An 18,975-nucleotide genomic window follows, 5' to 3' on the forward strand; every position below is an offset into this window, starting at 1 on the left:
CGACGAGCAGTTGTTGAAAGAACAAGCATGACAAATTTAATGTTGATTGTACTCGTTTTGGCAGACCCCCAAGAATATACCAAGTGTGTGCAACCAGCTCCTACTTCAAATATGTGACGTTTGGGATGTATTGTCAACATTTTGATATTTTTATGATTTCAGAATTACATCATTGTTGTGGAGCATATAGAATAACACCTGTTGATGTTAATAGTCGACCATCATCATGTCTTACTAACTTTCTACTGGGAGGTAAAACATTTATATATTTTTATCCAATTTTAAAAACTGTTTAGATATATCACCGTTACACCATAATGATGGTTGAGTTCGAATTTTATAAAAATTGGATCGAAACTGCCTAACAAAATGGCTGCTCCTTGTACGCAAATAGTGTTAAAGTATGTAATACCAAGGTTGTGGACCCTCTAGAAGACCCAATTTTTATCTGATTTTGATAAAAATGTTTATATCCCGAAGATCTAGGTTCCTGTAGATATTCACACATATTGGACCGTAACTTCCTTGATTCTCTGTCCATCTCTTGCAAAATGTGTTCTTATCTTGCATGTCAACTGCTTGTATTTATTTTTTTTGACTTTGAGAGTGTGGACCTGTGGGGGCATGGTACCATACTTCCCCTGCTCCATTATACACCATTAAAAATGTAAACATTGTGAGTAGTTTATATTGCATCTGTACTTTACCTCTGATAATATAAATATACAAGATTTTAGAAGTAAATACATAATGGATTGCTTAATTAAATGTACAAGATAATTTTAAAATGTCAAAATTATACACAGATGTTTTATGTGCACTAAACAATTTAATCGGTAATTTGTTATGAACTTCCTCACCCCTAGGCCTGTAAAACATTAATCTGTAATTTTTTTCTGAACTTTCTCACCCCTAGGCCGGTAAAACATTAATCTGTAATTTTTTCTGAACTTTCTCACCCCTAGACCTTTAAAACATTTAATCTGTAATTTGTTCTGAACTTCCTCACCACTAGGCCTTTGAAACATTTAATCTGTAATTTGTTCTGAACTTCCTCACCACTAGGCCTTTGAAACATTAAGCTGTAATTTTTTCTAAACTTTCTCACCCAGGCCTTAAAACATTTAATCAGTAATTTTTTCTGAACTTTCTCACCCATAGACCTTTGAAATTTTTTAGGAGCCACAATGGTTCAGTGAGTATGAGACTGTCTAGCTCACCCACAAGGTTCAATCCTGGTGTTAGCTGAGAAAGTTCCTCATGATTATCTAACCTGGTCTCCCCTTGTCAGTGGTGCAGGACCGGGAGAAGGAGAGATGATGGGGTTTAATGTCCATTGAACACAAACTAGGTCATTTCGGGACTAACATATGGTTCAATTTTATTTCAATAATTCACTTGCACATAGGGGTCTTTAGCAGTGGGAGGAAACCGGAGGACCTGGAGAAAACCCATGAGGTTGGACAGGTAACCCTACTCCTTGTCATGCTCAAGCGGGGAATCAAAACCATGCCACTTGACTCAATGACATTCGGATGAGATGAGCCAGAACGATGATCTTTGAGCCACAACTGCTCCCAGAGGGCCGTGCAAGGAAAAGTATCTAGTCGTTCGGAAGAGACCATATTCACCAGCCTTCAGTTGACATTTACAATAATTTTAAGCAAGGTGTAAATAATAATTTATAATTTCTATTTTCAGATCGGTCAGTGATGTTAGAACAGCCTCGTAAAACAGGGGGTAAAGTGATCTCCCATATATTGGCGAGTCACGGGGGAGAAATCTTCATACATTCCTTACATACGTACCGATTTTTATTAGAAGATCCACCATCTATTAGTGAAGGATGTGGCGGTCGAGTTACAGATTATAGAATACCTGTAAGATATTAAACCTTTTATTATGGCCGAGAAATTTCTCCAATATTTTCCAGTGTGGCGGCGGTGGCCTGGTGACGAACAGCATCTTGTTATTCGGGTGGAACGAGAAAACAAGGTCCAGTGAAAACATTGGCATGCACGTGTAAAAGAACCTTTGACAATTGGAACTCAACGTAGAATAGGCGGAACAGTTGATGTCCATGCGAAATATCCCACATAGTACACTACATGGTGTATGTCCATCTTCATTAGCCCTGTTGGTGTATGAAATTAGGAGAGAGGGAGAGAAAAATGGGGTTTAACGTCCATTCGACACATACTAGGTCATTTCGGGACTAACATATGGTTTAATTTTTTTTTTTCAATAATTCGCTTGCATGTGTAGGGGTCTTTAGCAGTGGGAGGAAACCGGAGGACCCGGATAAAAACCAACTGGGGTTGGACAGGCTACCCTACTACTTGTCATGTTCAACCGGGGATTCGAAACCATGCCAGTTGACTCAATGACAGGCCTTATGATACAGCGCGCACGTGCTAACCATTCGGCCATCCAACCCCCAGAAGAAATTAGGACATTAAACCTCATTTCATTTCAATACATGTCACCTTCTGGGTTTTTTTCCAAGCATGGTTCCAACTTGTCAGAAATAGTGCCCGAGGGATTGACAATAAAATTAAAGATCCAGTACTTCACGTTTAAGGTGCGCTTTCGCTCCTGCTCCAGTCGACGCACCGCGACGTTTCCTTCACGGGAGTCATTATAGACTCCTGCAAATTAGCTAAATTGCTCTCCTAAATAGTGAGATTAATAGCTACTTTCAGTTTTTGTTATTGTTGAACTGCATACAGCGTTCGCGCTATCAGTTTCCATGATGATAATTCTGATGCTACCATATTCACCAAACATATTCACCAAATATGAAACAAGACTAAAGCATAAATACAATTCAAGAAAATGTAGAATTACTCTTTCAATATAATTTTTTACAGGAGCTGTTTTCTAATTTTTGAAATTGGCAGGAGCTTTCTATGACTCTTGCACAATTTTATAAACGTGAAGGACTGAAGATCTCCTGATAGTTGAAAATTGAAATAAAGAGCAGGTCATTGAGAGAACATGGTTTTTCATTTAAAGTTTTAACATTAATGCTAATGTATTTTCCCTGTTTTTACTTGCTATTATAGGATTTTGGTATATTCATGAAAGAAAATCGTTTGGCACCAGCGACGCCTATTATGGAAAGTGAATATTCTACCACACCCTTACAGAGAGGTAAAATATATTTCTTATTCATTTATTCATTAAACAGGTAGAATTTGGTCATGTCATTAATACTTTTACAAATATATTGATCTTGAAGGAGAAGTTTCCTTTGATTGTACTTACTCTTTTTATGTAGACATTTTTGACCATACTAGCAGAGAAAATCTAGGTCTAAACATCTCAGTTTATCATCATGAAACATTTCTGCGCCTAATTTTCCAAAATTAGTGTTAATTCAAAACGTTAAATATGTTCATGTGCTTTCTGAGTTCCAGAAGGTGGGGTGGATGGCCAAATAGCTAGCACGTGTGCGCTGTATCATAAGGTCTGTCATTGAGTCAACTGGCATGGTTTTGATTCCCTGGTTGTAGGTGACAAGGAGTAGGGTTGTTTGTCCAACCTCTCCGGTTTCCTCCCACTACTAAAGACCCCTGCTCACAAGCGAATTTTTGAAATAAAATTGAACCATGTGTTAGTCCCGAAATGACCTAGTGGACGTTAAACCCCATCTCTCTCTCTCTCTCTCTCTCTCTCTCTCTCTCTCTCTTTCTCTTCCTGAGTTCCAGAAAGCTTGTGGGTAGAAAACAGCGTATTTTAGTTAATTGCAAATCGTCGTCTGAATCTGTTTTGTCATCTGGGGTTCCCCAAGGTTCTGTTCTTGGTCCGATTTTATTTACCCTCTATACGTCACCATTAGGCGATATTGTCAGAAAATATGGTCTCAGCTTTCATTTGTATGCCGATGATACTTAATTATATATTTCATTTACACCTGATTGTCCATCTTCTTTCAATTTATCAAAATTGCAACTTGAGAACTGTATTAGTGAAATTAGAAAATGGATGTCAAAGAACTTTCTAAAATTGAATGATGATAAAACCGAATATTTGTTATTAGGCTCAAGGCATCAATTAAGTAAATCTGCACATGATAACCCCCCTGTTGTAATTGGTAATTGTGATATATTTTCATCTTATTCTGCTCGTTATATTGGCGCAATCTTTGATAGTTTTATGCTTATGGGAGCTCAAGTAAATAATATTTGTAAATTGTGCTATTTTAATATCAGAAATATAGGTAAAATACGTAAATGTGTAACTGTAGAGGCCACTAAGTCACTTGTTAATTCTCTGGTCACTTCTCGATTAGATAACTTTAATTCACTTTTAGTTGGTTTACCTTTAAAGCTTATAGATAAATTACAAAAAGTACAGAATACTGCGGCTAGACTTGTTACTTTAACTAAGAAATGTGACCACATAACTCCTGTTTTATATAATTTACACTGGTTACCTGTTAAATATCGAATTGATTTTAAGATTGTATTACTTACTTTTAAATGTTTAAATAATTTAGCTCCTGTTTACCTCTCAGATCTTTTAGAACTTTATACACCTGGTCGAACATTACGTACATCAGATAAACTACTTTTAAAGCCCAAAACTGTTCAACTAGTCTCTTATGGTCAGCGCTCTTTTAGTTATCAAGCACCTGTTTTATAGAATAATCTACCATTTAGTTTAAGATGTTGTACATCTCTATATTCTTTTAAAAAACAACTTAAAACACATTTATTTAATCAGGCTTTTAACTGACTCTGTATACAATCGTTAACATGTCCATAATCTTGTTGTTTATGTATGATTTACTTTGTCACTTTGTAAAGTGCTACTGAACATGTTATATGAAAGGGTGCACTATAAATATGCTGTAATAATAATAATAATAAAACAATACTAATACTGTGTTGTTTTTTTGATAGCTCTGAGTGTGTTAGAAAGAAGAAGCAGATATTTACCAATGGTTATCAGTGACTCCATTTTATCAAGTATGATATCAGTAAGTACTACATACATTTCATAGCCTTGTTAATATTTTTTTTTTTTTTTCTTAAACAAGGATTTATCTTGAACCAACTCAATCTTATTAAAACACAGATTCTATTTCTTTTCATTTTTTATACGCCCAAATTTTCATGTTGACGTATATTGTCATCGCCTCTGTCGTCCATCTGTCTGTCTGTCCACAATTTGTTTGTGGACACTCTACAGATCACAATTCTTATCCGAGTTTGACGAAACTTGAAATATAGGTTTATCTCCAAAAGATCTTGGATTCTTTCTATATTGGCATATATCTGATTGAAACTTCATGGATTATGGCGCCTGATTGTACGAAAAATAAAATTGAACCATGACCTAGTTTGTGTTGAGTGGATGTTAAAACCCATTTCTGTGTGTGTGTGGGTGTGTGTGTGTGTGTAGTGTGTCATTGTTTTCAATCCTATTCTTGTATGTGACAAGAAGCACTATCACCTACTTAACCGCGTGGAGTTTCTATGGGTTCTCTGCTTTATCCTCGCACTGCTAAAGACATCTACGCAAAAGTAAATGACTAAAATACACTATGCTGTATGTTGTATCCCATATGACTTAGTTTTTGTGGATGTTAAACCCCATTTCTCTCTATTTTAGAGTATAGAACCTCTGCCATCCCTAATTGTAAAGGAATCTTTAACAGAAGAAGAGGTTTTAGAGTGTAAAAAAGCAATTTATCATGTGGTAGCCATGGAGAATAAAAATGAACCATTAATGGCTGCTGCCTCTGGAACAAGAGGAAAAGGCCCAAAAAGGTATTTTCCATTTACCTCAATGTATTATTCAACTGTATTTCTAAAGTGGGGTTCAAGCACTGTATCTGAACTAATGATTTAAAAACTTATTTCGAAGAAATTAGGGGGTCACGGTGGCTAAGTGGGTAAGACACTGGCTCGCTAGCCTGGAGGTTGGGTGTTTGATTCCTGCATTGGCCGAGAAAGTTCATCCAGATTTTCCGGCATGGTTCCCCCTTGTCAGTCATGCAGGACGGAGGGCCTGACAAGGACAGCTGTCTAGTCGTTTGGATGGGACGAAAAACCGATGTCCCATGTATACATTGGCGTGCACGTAAAAGATTCCTTGCCAGTTGGAATTCGATATAAGAGTAGGCTATAGTGCCGCTGTCCGGGCAAAATTTCCCTCATAGCACACTGTATGGCAAATGCCTGTCTTCATTAGCCCAGTCGTAGCAGAACAGTAGGATGTTAAACCCCATTTCATTTCATTTCGAAGTAATTATACAATTTAAAGGAATTAAGAATACATGTACCATAAGAATAAAAATAGCTAAAATTGAACAGGTCATGTTTTCAGCCACCATGTTTTGGTGATTTGACTTGGAATGACCCCATGATTTATCCAAAGGACAATATGTTAATCAAAACCTGCTTCCCTTTTTCTTCAGAGTACACATTAGACAATAAACAGTTCTGTTTTTTCATAAACATTCATCTGTTTGTTTATATTTTAGAGAAGAACAATATCGACAGTTGTGGGCGGAGCTTGAACAGATGGTCAGTCCGCATGCTGACTCGTCATCCAATCACAGTGAAATTTTAAACTGTATTCGAGACTGTAAACGGCCGTCAGATGACACCAAATCATCACCGAAAAAAGAAAAAGGTTCTGTTAAAGAAGAAAAAATGGAAGTCAGTGAAGCAGACCTCAGTTGGAAGGAAATGGACAGGTTGGCTGTTTTTGTTGATTTAATTAAAGGGTTATTTACTCTTTAATTGTCTATATATTTTCTATCCAATCAAAGTTTAAATCAAATCCCCATAGCTGCATCATATATTTGAACATAAAACAGAACACTTAACCATGGGTTTCAAGTCGGCCATATTATATGCCGGTCTTGATCACTTGTATTTAAAATTGACTGAAATTTTTTGAGACCCAACAATCAATTTAAACAACGTAAAACTAGCCCATATTCGAACATAGAACCCCGCCATGTAACTATAAAATTGCTTGTTTTAGTCTGTCATTTATTAAAATGGATAAACACTGTGTCCAATAAGGAGAGAGGCATTTTCAGGTCCGTTGGGGTGGTCGATAATTTCCACATATCGAGTAAAACACTACAAAATTTGGTAGGGATAGAGTAATGAGTAACCCTATCACTATCCCTGACCAAAAGTTAGGGTTCCAGATAGATGAATTTTCCAAATGGATATAACCTCCCCAAAATGCCTGAACTCTCCAACTCCAACCCCACTGAAAATAGACAAAATAGCCTATTTGTCTTATTATTTCCATTTATCTCTGTAGGGGGTCACGGTGGCTAAGTGGGTAAGACGCTGGCTCGCTAGCCTGGAGGTCGGGGTGTTCGATCTCTACATTAGCCAATAAAGTTCATCAAAATTTTCCGTCGTGGTTCCCCCTTGTCAGTGATGCAGGACGGGGGACCTGACAGCTGTCTAGTCATTTGGATGGGACAAAAAAACGAGGTCCTGTGTACACATTGCCGTGCACGTAAAAGATCCCTTGACAGTTGGAATTTGATATAAGAGTAGGCCATAGTGCTGCTGTCCTGGCAAAATTTCCCTCATAGCATGCTGTATGGCGTATGCCCATATTCATTAGCCCAGTCGAAGCAGAACAGTAGGACGTTAAACCCCATTTCATTTCTTTATCTTTGTAGGTTTCAAGGATTATCAGAAAGAGAGAAAACTGAACAGTTCAAGGGAGATAAATCTGATCCTGTTCCTAGTAAAAAATTCAAGGGAGAAGAGTCTTTTATGAGATCAGGAGGTATTTATATGTAACAGAACTCATATTTTTCCAGTTGCTGCTAAACTGATAAAGATTCATATATTTTATCTTTTGTGGTTTAGACTTGCATGTAGATATAGTCATATCAGTTACTTTCATTCCTTATTTTGATGTTCACTGCAATAACATCTAAACAAAATGGCACTGGCTTACTAACCAGAGGTCGTGGTTTTGTTCCCTATGTTTTTTTCAAAAAAGTTCCTCAGGTTTTCCCTTGTTAGTAGTGCTGTATGTCTAGTTGTTTGGATGGGACAAAAAAGTCAAGTTGCATGTGTGTACTCTTGGCAGTTAAAATTTGATGAAGAAGTTACTGTTTGGCCTGTACTTCTTTTGGAACAGAAATGTAAGATTTTAAGCCCCATTTAATTTCATTTCATATTAAACATGCATTAGGCTGACCTTAAAAATATCTTTGTTTCACCAAACCCGACCCACAATCGAGGAGAAGGGTCGGTAGGTCGGTTTTTTTTTCAGATTTTTTTTTAAAGTCAGAGAAATCAATACAGAAAACTTATTAGCTGTATACTACAGATTCATTAATTTTGTTTAATGAATTTGGGGTCTGACGTAAAAAGTAACGAACTGAAAGTTTTTATTAAACTTATTAAACATTCGTCTTCTTTATTGGCAAACAAATCAATGACATCGGGATTTTTCGTGATGCCCGACTCGCACACGATTTGCCACGAACTTAACGATAGTGCGGGTTGTGCCTTCATTTTTCTCGAAAACGGATATTGAAAATATCGTCGTCATGTTTAAAACTACGCACCACAGACATAGAGGCAGAATCATTTTGTGGGAATGGACGTGTATTCGTCTGCAACCATTTTGTTGAGAAGCGACACCTATGACGCTTTTGTCTTGATCAACCAGTTTCAATAATGAATCAAACCATAGCCATAGTAAAGGGAAATAACTCTCATGATATATTTCAGGTTGACAAACAAAATAAAATAAAAAGATCGTGGAAAAGTGCAATAAAATAATTTAAGTCGGGGGTGGTTTTAGTTAGTCGGTCGCGTTAGGCGAAACAAAGATATTTTTAAGGTCAGCCTTATGCAAGAGCTAAATCTGTCTATTGCAGGTCTTTCTTTAGGCCTGGAATGTTATCTAAATTATTAATTAGACATTAATTAACCTATTCAGACCATAATCAACTCTAGATGGCATCGCTAGCCTGCGATCTTAAGTGGATTGTGAGCCGATTTACTGCATAACTTTCCTTCTCCATTAAACGATTAAATGGATAATCGAGACTATGCTGTTTATTGTACTGACTTTAGTAATGATGACCGAGGCTAGGCAGAAATTTGATTCGCTTAGTTCTCGGTTCATAGTGGACCAATTTGAATGAAATTTTCAACAAATTGCCTTTACGTTATCTAGTTTTTATACGTCCACATTCATAATGTGGATGTATATTGCCTTCGCCCCTGTCTGTGTGTGTGTGTCTGTGTGTCGCCTACAGGCCACAATTCTTAAGTGATCATCTTCAAACTTTACATACTTATTCCTTGTACCCTAAGGATGATCCCTATTGTTTTTGGTGCATGCCCGACCCCCAGGGGCATAGCCACGCCCATTTTTTGTATTTCTTTGTTTGTCATCTACAGGCCACATTTCTTAACGTATCATATTGAAACTTTGCATACTTATTCTTTGTACCCTAAGGAACATCCCTATAGTTTGGCGTGCATGCCCAACCCCCAGGGGCAGAGCCACGCCCATTTACTTTTTGTGTCTTTGTGTGTCGCCTATAGGCCACAATTCTTAAGTTATTATCTTCAAACTTTACATACTTATTCCATATACCCTAAGGATGATCTCTATTGTTTTTGGTGCATGCCCGTCCCCCAGGGGCAGAGACACGCCCATTTTTTGTATTTCTTTGTTTGTCAACTACAGGCCCAATTTCTTAACGTATCATAGTGAAACTTTGCATACTTATTCTTTGTACCCTAAGGAACATCCCTATCGTTTGGGGTGCATGCCCAACCCCCAGGGGCAGAGCCACGCCCATTTTCTTTTTGTGTGTCTGTGTGTCGCCTACAGGCCACAATTCTTAAGTTATCATCTTGAATCTTTACATACTTATTCGTTATACCCTAAGGATGATCCCTATTGTTTTTGGTGCATGCCCGATCCCCAGGGGCAGAGCCACGCCCATTTCTTATATTTGTTATTGTTGTCTACAGGGCGGATTTCTTAATGCATCATTTTGAAACTTTGCATACTTTTTCTTTGTACCCTAAGGAACACCCCTATCGTTAGGGGTGCATTCCCAACCCCCAGGGGCAGAGCCACGCCCATTTTCTCTTTGTGTGCCTACAGGCTACAATTCTTAATCGATCGTCTTGAAAAAATTTCATATGAATTCCTTATACCCTAAGGATGATCCCTATTGTTTTTGGTGCATGCCCGACCCCCAGTGGCAGAGTCACGCCCATTTCTTGTATTCATTGTTTGCTATCTACAGACCGCATTTCGTAACGTATCACCTTGAAACTTTGCATGCTTACTCCTTCTATCCTAAGGAACATCCCTATTGTTTGTGGTGAATGGCCAGCCCCCAGGGACAGAGCCACACCCATTTTCTTTTTGTGTCTCTGTATGTCACTTACAGCCTGCAATGCTTAATCAATCATCTTGAAAACATTTTTATACTTATACGTTATACCCAAAGGCTGACCTCTATTTTTTAGGTGATTGCCCAACCCCCAGGGGCAGAGCCACACCCATTTTTTCTTTGTGTCTCTGTGAGTTGCCTACAGGCCACGATTCTTAATGGATTGTCTTTGAACTTGGGATATGTTTTCCTTATAGCCTAAGGACGACAACTGCATGTCACAACCCCCAGGGGCAGAGCCACGCCCAATTTTTATGTTTATCGTTTACAGGCCCGAATTCTGGATGGATCAACTTGGTATTTGGCATATGTATTCCTTATAGACTAAGGGCATCAACTTTTGATTTTGGTGAATGCCCCAATGCCCAGGGGCAGAGCAACGCCCAATTTTTGCCTTTAACGCCCAAAGGCCACAATTTTGAATGGATTATCTTGGAACTTGGTGTACTTATTCCTTAGACCCTAAGGACGGCAACTATTGATGTTGCCATTTCAATAACAGGATGGTACCTGTTTATATTGTTTCCATATCCAACCCCCATGGGCAGAGCCACGCCCAGTTTTTGTATTTATCGTCTACAGGCTGCAATTCTGAATGAATCATCTTGGAACTTTGCATATTTATTCCTTATACCATAAAGACAGCAACTCTTTATTTTGATACTTGCCCCGACCTCTTGGGGCAGTGTCACACCCACTTTATTGTTAGTATTTTGTCTGTTAATTTGGCAAAACAAACCCGACGCCTAGCCTTCTTTGCCTCTGATCATATTACAGCCATTACATATTTCATTCTCTTCATTTTAAAAAGTACCATATCAGTCAAAGCTGGAATGTGGACGTATATTGCAGCGTTAGCGATGCTCTTGTTAATTATTATAGTGAGAACTGCCAATTCGTTATCGAATCTCCCATAATGTATCTTTAATTAAAAACACTTATATTGATATACAACTTCTTAATTTATCAAGCAAATATCTGTATGTGTATCGAAACGCAGCATGTTAACAAATTGATAACGATACCTGTATGTGTATCGAAACGTAGCTTGTTAATAAATTTAGAAGTAGTATATCCATATAAGTGTTTTTAATTTGTGAAATCTACTTCTATAGTCTTATAAGGATTCAGGGGGTTGGATGGCTGAATGGTTAGCACGTGCGTGCTGTACCATAAAGTCTGTCATTGAGTCAACTGGTGTGGTTTCGATTCCCTGGTTGTACATGACAAGAAGTAGGGTCGCCTGTCCAACCTTGTGGGTTTTCTCCAGGTCCTCCGGTTTCCTCCCACTGCTAAAGACCCCTACGCGCAAGTGAATTATTGAAATAAAATTGAACCATATATTAGTCCCGAAATGACCTAGTTTGTGTTGAGTGGATGTTAAACCCCATTTCTCTCTCTCTCTCTTATAAGGATTCATTTCTTATTGCCCTAAATTTGGTGATTGTAATTTCAGGACAGAATTTATTATCCATGTGGACCAACAGAATAAAAACTATTCACAATAAACGTCATGCTGAATTTGCTGGTAGAGAGGACAGTACTGGACCAATAGCTGAGTTATATGTGGGATTGACAGATAACAAAAAGTAACTATTGAACTTCTGTCTCACTAAGGGGTGGTTGAATGGTCACTTTAGATCAGAAGGTCTGTCATTGAGTCAAGTGGCATGGTTTCGATCCCACACTTGTATGTTGGCCTAACCCAGACTGTTAAACACCCCTACATGCAAGTAAATTATGGAAATAAAATTGAACTATATATTAGTCCAGAAATGATCCGTTTTGTGTCCAGTGGACTTTAAACCCCATCTCTCTCTCTCTGTCTCTTTCATTTTAACCTACTACTCCCTTTAAAGGATATCTCTCTCTCTCATCTTGTCTACTACTCCCTTTAAAGGAGATCTCTCTCTCTGTGTTCAGTCGTGGATGTTAAGTTGCCATACTTATCCCAGTTTATTATTGAAATTAATTTCTTGTTTCTGATTAAAGGGAGACAACACCACCAGACTCTAATCAACAGAATATTAAGAGACCACCTCTGATCCCTGGCAAGTAGAAAAGAAAAAGACATGACAGAATACCTCTGATACCCTGGAGAATTAATCAGATGACAACATTGTAACAATCTTGTTCAAGAAATACGGTCGCATTAAGTTTAAACAATTGCTTTTCTTCATCGTTGTTATCGTTAATGAATAAATCTTAATGTAAATTTATATTAATGGATAAATGAATAGCTGTTATTGTTAATTGAATGAAGACATGATAATAGCCATGATATAATAAAGATCTAATTACCAGCTAGGTATATTAAGTACAAATATATTATGTCTACATTACCGTGGCTGTATATTGGAAAATGTGGCAGAGAGGGCGACTGCCCCTGGCATCCATATTGCTGTCGCTCCTGACGGCTAAAATCTAGAAGCTAAAGTTAATTTCTGATTGACTTTAAATTTATAAGGCCATGGGATGAAGAAGTTTATTGATTTCCGATAATTACTGCCAGAGTGATAGCCCTTGATCACTTTGAAAAGTCCTATGGGCGCTCAAGAGGCCAAAGTGAATACTTGATTGACTTTAAATTTATATACAGTGTTTACAGTCACAAGACAAAGAAGACTATTTATTTTCTGATAATTACTGCCAGAGTTATGGCCCTTGATCACTTCAGAAACCTTACGGAGGTGCTAGAGGCTAAAGTTCTTATAATTACTTAATGGGATATTACTCTTAATAAGATTTTAGTGACAAAAGAAAACATGCGAAAACCCTTGTTGACTGCTCGGATGATTTAGCTGTTGTGCGAGTATGGTTTGTTCTCTGCCAAGTATCTTTAAAAAAATTTATAAACAATATTTTATTCTCATTTTTATCTGAATAGGGATTGGGGAACAGGCATGGCCTATATTTAACCCCTCTCTATTTCAGGTGGGCATCTAATCAGAAAGTGAAATTAAATAAAAATTTTTTTAAATATTTAAACTGTCTTCCTTTCTCCCATTTCTGAGTACTTTATACTAGCCCCTATAATCGAGTCCTGGGAGTATTGACCCCGGGCATGGCCACACCTCTGTACGCCACTGGGGGGTTGGATGGCCGAAATGGTTAGCATGTGCGTGCTGTATCATAAGACCTGTCATTGAGTCAACTGGCGTGGTTTCGAATCCCCGGTTGTACGTGACAAGGAGTAGGGTCGCCTGTCCAACCTCGTGGGTTTTCTCCAGGTCCTCCGGTTTCCTCCCACTGCTAAAGACCCCTACACACAAGCGAATTATTGAAATAAGCCATTGTTTCTGCCATTAGTTAACCAGTGTGTTTTCCCCCTTGGTGTAGGATGAATGTCCTGGCAAGACACAACGTGTAGTTGTACACGTAGGTTACAGGTAATAGAATCCTTGGCATTTGGTTGGAATTTGACAAAGAGTAGGTTGGAAGCACCACCATCCAGGCAAACTTTCCCTCACGGCACACTGCATGGTGTAAACACTGCCTTTATTAGCCTGGTTGGTGTAGAAAACTGGGACGTTTTAACCCTATTTCATGTTATTAGTAATCATCTGAGGATTTTATTTTATAAAAAGTCTATCATGGTCTGATATTGTTTTTATTGTGGGATTCGTTTGTGGTTGAAGGGGCAAATAAAATAAGTACGCTGGAGCAAAGTCCAAGGTTAATGGGGCAAAGGCATGAGCTTCAAACAGACTTCCGGAAATGCAGTCTGGATGCACTGATCGTTGAGATAAAGTGTCACACGTACAGACTTGCGCACCTCGACAAAGCCCACTCACGAGCGTCAAAGTAGTGAGTCCTTGCGGAGGGTATGGGCCATGGGGGACCCCCCCCCCCCTCCCAGTAAATTTTGAAAAATAGACTGCCGTAAATGCATTCTGACAGTAATCAGTCTAGATAAATAGAGCTGACCAGAGAAGAAAGTGTCAAACAAACGGACTTGCGAACCTCAACGAAGCCCCCTCGTGAGCGCCAAAGTAGCGAGTTCTTACGGAGGGTATTGGGACCTCCCCAAGAAAATTGTGAAAAATAGACTGCCGGAAATGCTGCCTGATCGTATTTGCGTCTATCAGTGTACGCAGTTCACTTAAAAAATTAAAAGAACCCTAGAATTTTCACTGTAACCAACTTCATTTATTTAGAAAGGGTAAAAACGACTTTCACATTGTCATTGACAATGTTTTCGATGTCATCCATCTTGAAAATAAGCCCAGCTGGCTCTGCTACATCGCTAGATCTATTTGTTAAGGCCAACTCAATTTTCGTCAAGGTCGCTAAGATATTAATAAGTTTAGGGCACGTGATTGTTGGCGAGATTGTAGGTTAGGGCTTGGGTAAGCGTTAGGGCTAGTTCCAGGGTTAGGGTAAGGGTTGGGGTTAGCGCTAGACCAGTTTACATCTCGTGACCTTTGACCAAACTTGAAGTTGACCTTATCACATAGATCTAACCTGGCACTGCACATATTCAGGAGATAGAGTAAGCGGACCAATGTTCGGAACAATACTCAGATGGTGTAGCAAAATCATCTGTGATAGTTCATCTCTGTACGTAGGTCTCATTACACTCGCCCTGTACGTTCAGGAACGTCCTTTTGAATCCTTGTCGAGAAGCAAGGTGTATGTTTTACTATGATTTTGTTAAAACATTATCGGCCACCAAGTCCCACAATAAATACTGAATATGAAAGTAAATTGTTTAATCCCTCATTATACACCTGTAATGTTTGTTTTATTCTGTTGTAGTATTAAAAGGTGGGCAAAACAATTAATGACTGAAAATTCTAATTTTTTATAATAGTATAATGGTATAATAGTTTAGTATCAAAATATATTATGTTGAAGGAACAGTTACATTTTCATGTTTCAAGTCTTCTGAAAAGAAATTTTACTTCGTCATGTTTGGATAAAAGAATAATATCCAGTGTCATCATCTAATCAACTAAACATCTATCTAAGACAGAAGGGAAGTCATAACAATGTTCACAATAGAATACTTAGTGGGCCCTCAGTTCATCAAGTATTCCTGTATTTCAATACTATCTGTCGAAATTAGTAGATCAAAATCTAATTTCAAGAAATATTCGTGGAAAAGGACAAAGAGTAATGAAGCCATTGTATGCGTATTGAAAGTAACGTTGTATGAAGTTGAAAGGGTCGTTATGTTTTCTGTAGGATCTATTGTATTCAGCTTTTAAAATCTGTCATTGTATGTTTTCAGTGTGAAATATTTTAAGCCGTTAAAGTAAAAGACTTATTGAAATATTCACACTGGAATATATCAGCCTTGTTCTTAGTGTATTATACTAACTGGACTAATTGGCTAGCTAACTAGTTAAAATTTAGACCACTATCACACTGGAATATATCAGCCCTGTTCTTTATAGTGCATTATACTAACTGGACTAATTGGCTTGCTAACAAGTTGAAATTTAGACCACTATCGATCATTCGAAATTTGTCATCCAATAGAGACAGGCATGAGAAATCGAAAAAAATAAACCAAACAAAAAAAAACCCCAACAAAATAATAATTTACAAACATTGGTTCATTATAACTTAACAGTCTCTCCAGTGGCTAGCCCGCAGAACCCCATATTGACAATTGAACCGGTTAAACCGGTTAAACAGAATTGGGCCTAAAACATATCCTGGTGGCACACCTCGAAGTAGTTCAGCCTTCTTTTATACGAAATCATCAATGACAGCACAGTATCCACGGTTTTCAAGAAGTGATTGCAGTAGTTTTGCAGCCGAGTCAACGATGCCCAAATTCAGCCGCAGAAGCGCACTGGACACTGGACGGGTAGGAGATTTCCAACCAGGGTAAGGGGGTGGGGTAGCTGTGTGCCATCCCTTTTAAAATAGTGCCTTACCGTCCGAAATAGTATCCTCCATTATGAAAAAGTACCCTCGAAATTCGAGTTACCTCAAATACTCATTAAAATGTCCACGTCAGTATCATCATATTCCCATTGTCCTAATGACGATATTGTATCCTCTTTTCCTGCTGCCCTTCCCTTGTTCCAACCAGATCCTGCGACACTAATAAAAAAAAACAATCGCGCTCAATGTACGAATATACACCACCAACTACTCCTCGCTGCTGGTTTGCTTTCATCCTCAATGGGATCGACTGAATGTGGCTGGTATTTCTTTGATTCCCCTTTCGACTAGGGTGTGCGAAAGTCAACCTGTGCGTGAATCGGTGTGAGTATTTCATGCAACGACGGGGGGGGGGGGGTGTTCCCCTTGAACATTTTGAAAATTACATCGCCGTAGATGATATTTAGAGCACTTTTATTTCGTTGTCCAAATTTGTGGACAAACAAATGAAATTGGGTTTGAAGTATATTAGTTAACATATAACAACCATCAGAGCTACGGTATTGGCGGAGAGAGTACGTCTAGATTCGCCAGACTGGTTTCCCCATGTCAGTGGTGCGGGACGGATGGCCTTGCAAGGTAAAACTGTTCGAATGGGGAGAAAACCTGAGCGCGTGCACGTCAAAGCACACCCTTAGCAAACAAAAAGTAGGCTACCTAGTAGCTACAGCTTAATTCGGACATTCAATACAGTATTGACGGGTGTCTAGTACCTAATTACATAATATATGCGAACATTGATTTCAAAATCATGAATATTCACCAGAAAATTGACACTCAAACATCCAACAAAAATGTTAGGTAAAAGCGGGGAACGGAAAAAAATGAAATGGGGTTTAACGTCCTACTGTTCTGCTCCTATACTGGGCTAATGAAGAGGGGCATACGCCATACTGTGTGCTATGAGGGAAATTTTGCCCGGGCAGCGGCACTATGGCCTACTATAATATCGAATTCCAGCTGCCACGGGATCTTTTATGTGCCCGCCAATGTATACACGGGGCGTCCGTTTTTCGTCCCATCTGAACGACCAGGCAGCTGTCCTTGTCAGGGGGATCACGTGGCTAAGTGGGTAAGACGCTGGCTCGGTAGCCGGGAGGTCGGGTGTTCGATCCCTGCATTGGCCGAGAAACTTCATCCAGATTTTTCGGCGTGGTTCCCCCTTGTCAGTGATGCAGGACGGAGGGCCTGACAAGGACAACTGTCTAGACCTTCGGATGAGACAAAAAACCGAGGTCCCCTGTATACATTGGAATCCACGTAAAAGATCCCTTGGCAGTTGGAATTCGATATAAGAGTAGGCGATAGTGCCGCTGCCCGAGCAAAATTTCCCTCATAGCACACTGTATGGCGTATACCGGTCTTCATTAGCCCAGCAAAGGAGCAGAACAGTAGGACGTTAAACCCCATTTCATGTCCTTGTCAGGCCCTCCGTCCTGCACCACTGACAAGGGGAAACCACGTCAATCACGATGAACTTTCTTGGCCAGTGTTGGGATCGAACTCGCGACCTCCAGGCTAGCGAGACAGCGTCTTTCACACTTAGCAACCGTGGCTCAGAAAGAAACAAAAGAAATAATTGACATAAAAAGACTAACTACGTTTAGTTTTAGAGTTATTACCCTGTATCTCTCTATAGTTAAAGTAGCTAAGTCTCTAACTCAATATCATCCAAAATCTTCGACATTAAAAACACGATTTATTTGTCGCTTTAAATCAACGTTGATGTTGTGATCTTACCGGAAAAAGATGGGCTTCTGATATCCAATATTTAAGACAAAATAAACATTTTACCATTGGTACACGAATCGTGTACCATAATGCGTTTCGGCGCCATTTGGAACAAGGGACTCAAAGAACAGGGCTAGACATATTCCACAAGTCACGTCAAATGGTGACGCTATATTCTTATCTGGAGAGCATGCGCAATAAATACCATCGGTGTAGACTGGAAAACCCAGACGCTAGAGATTGCCATTCACATGACACTTCTGGCGTATTTCGCCAAACATAACTGATTAGAAATTACAGTAAAAACAGAAACGATTGAATGTAAATCAGTTTATATACATCCATATTACATTATTATATGCGTTGCGACCCATTTTTGTCAATTTCTAGGTCACAAATATTGGCGATTTAGCTCCTTTAAGTTCATCCTTTGTTGTTTTTCACTAACTTGGCCGGCTATAATCGTATAATAACATTTGAAGGCTAATCTGTAAACGTCTTCCGTTTTGGACTTGAAATGAGAATATCTACATGGCACCAGGTTTATCGCTTCGATAGACAATGGAAGATCTGAACCTGTGTTAGATAGAATTGTTCTAATTGCAATTGTATGTGGAGAAATCTAAATAAAATAAAAATTAATCGTTCGTGATGTTGAAAAGCAGGGATATACATAATGTTCAAGAGACAAAGACACCTATTGATTGTTAACGATTGCCGATAAATACTTACAGAATCATTGTCTTTAATCGCCCTAAAATAATGTCTGGGACGTGCTGGGGGGATGTAAGTTGTCATCAGATTGACTTAAGTGTTCATTATAGAAGATTTCGTCTATTGATTTCAGTTATTACCGCTTTTGTTTACTTCTTACATTGTTATGGTTTACTTAGTTACCCAGTATTTAACATCTGATAGAT

General features: G+C 38.7%; 1 protein-coding gene across 1 annotated transcript in view; it reads left to right on the forward strand.

Moving 5' to 3' along the window:
- Nucleotides 1-13,408, forward strand: part of LOC126828272 (integrator complex subunit 13) — a 134,100-nt gene extending 120,692 nt beyond the window's left edge. The window contains exons 9-17 of the mRNA XM_050557954.1: nt 163-252; nt 1,702-1,880; nt 3,066-3,153; nt 4,908-4,984; nt 5,620-5,777; nt 6,494-6,709; nt 7,667-7,776; nt 11,883-12,015; nt 12,419-13,408. Coding sequence (XP_050413911.1) covers nt 163-252; nt 1,702-1,880; nt 3,066-3,153; nt 4,908-4,984; nt 5,620-5,777; nt 6,494-6,709; nt 7,667-7,776; nt 11,883-12,015; nt 12,419-12,485 — 1,118 coding nt within the window. The 3' untranslated portion in view covers nt 12,486-13,408. The remainder of the gene's footprint in view (nt 1-162; nt 253-1,701; nt 1,881-3,065; nt 3,154-4,907; nt 4,985-5,619; nt 5,778-6,493; nt 6,710-7,666; nt 7,777-11,882; nt 12,016-12,418) is intronic.
- Nucleotides 13,409-18,975: the final 5,567 nt, after the last annotated feature.

The sequence above is a fragment of the Patella vulgata genome, chromosome 7 (genome assembly GCF_932274485.2).
Source record: "Patella vulgata chromosome 7, xgPatVulg1.2, whole genome shotgun sequence".
Lineage (NCBI taxonomy): Eukaryota > Metazoa > Mollusca > Gastropoda > Patellidae > Patella > Patella vulgata.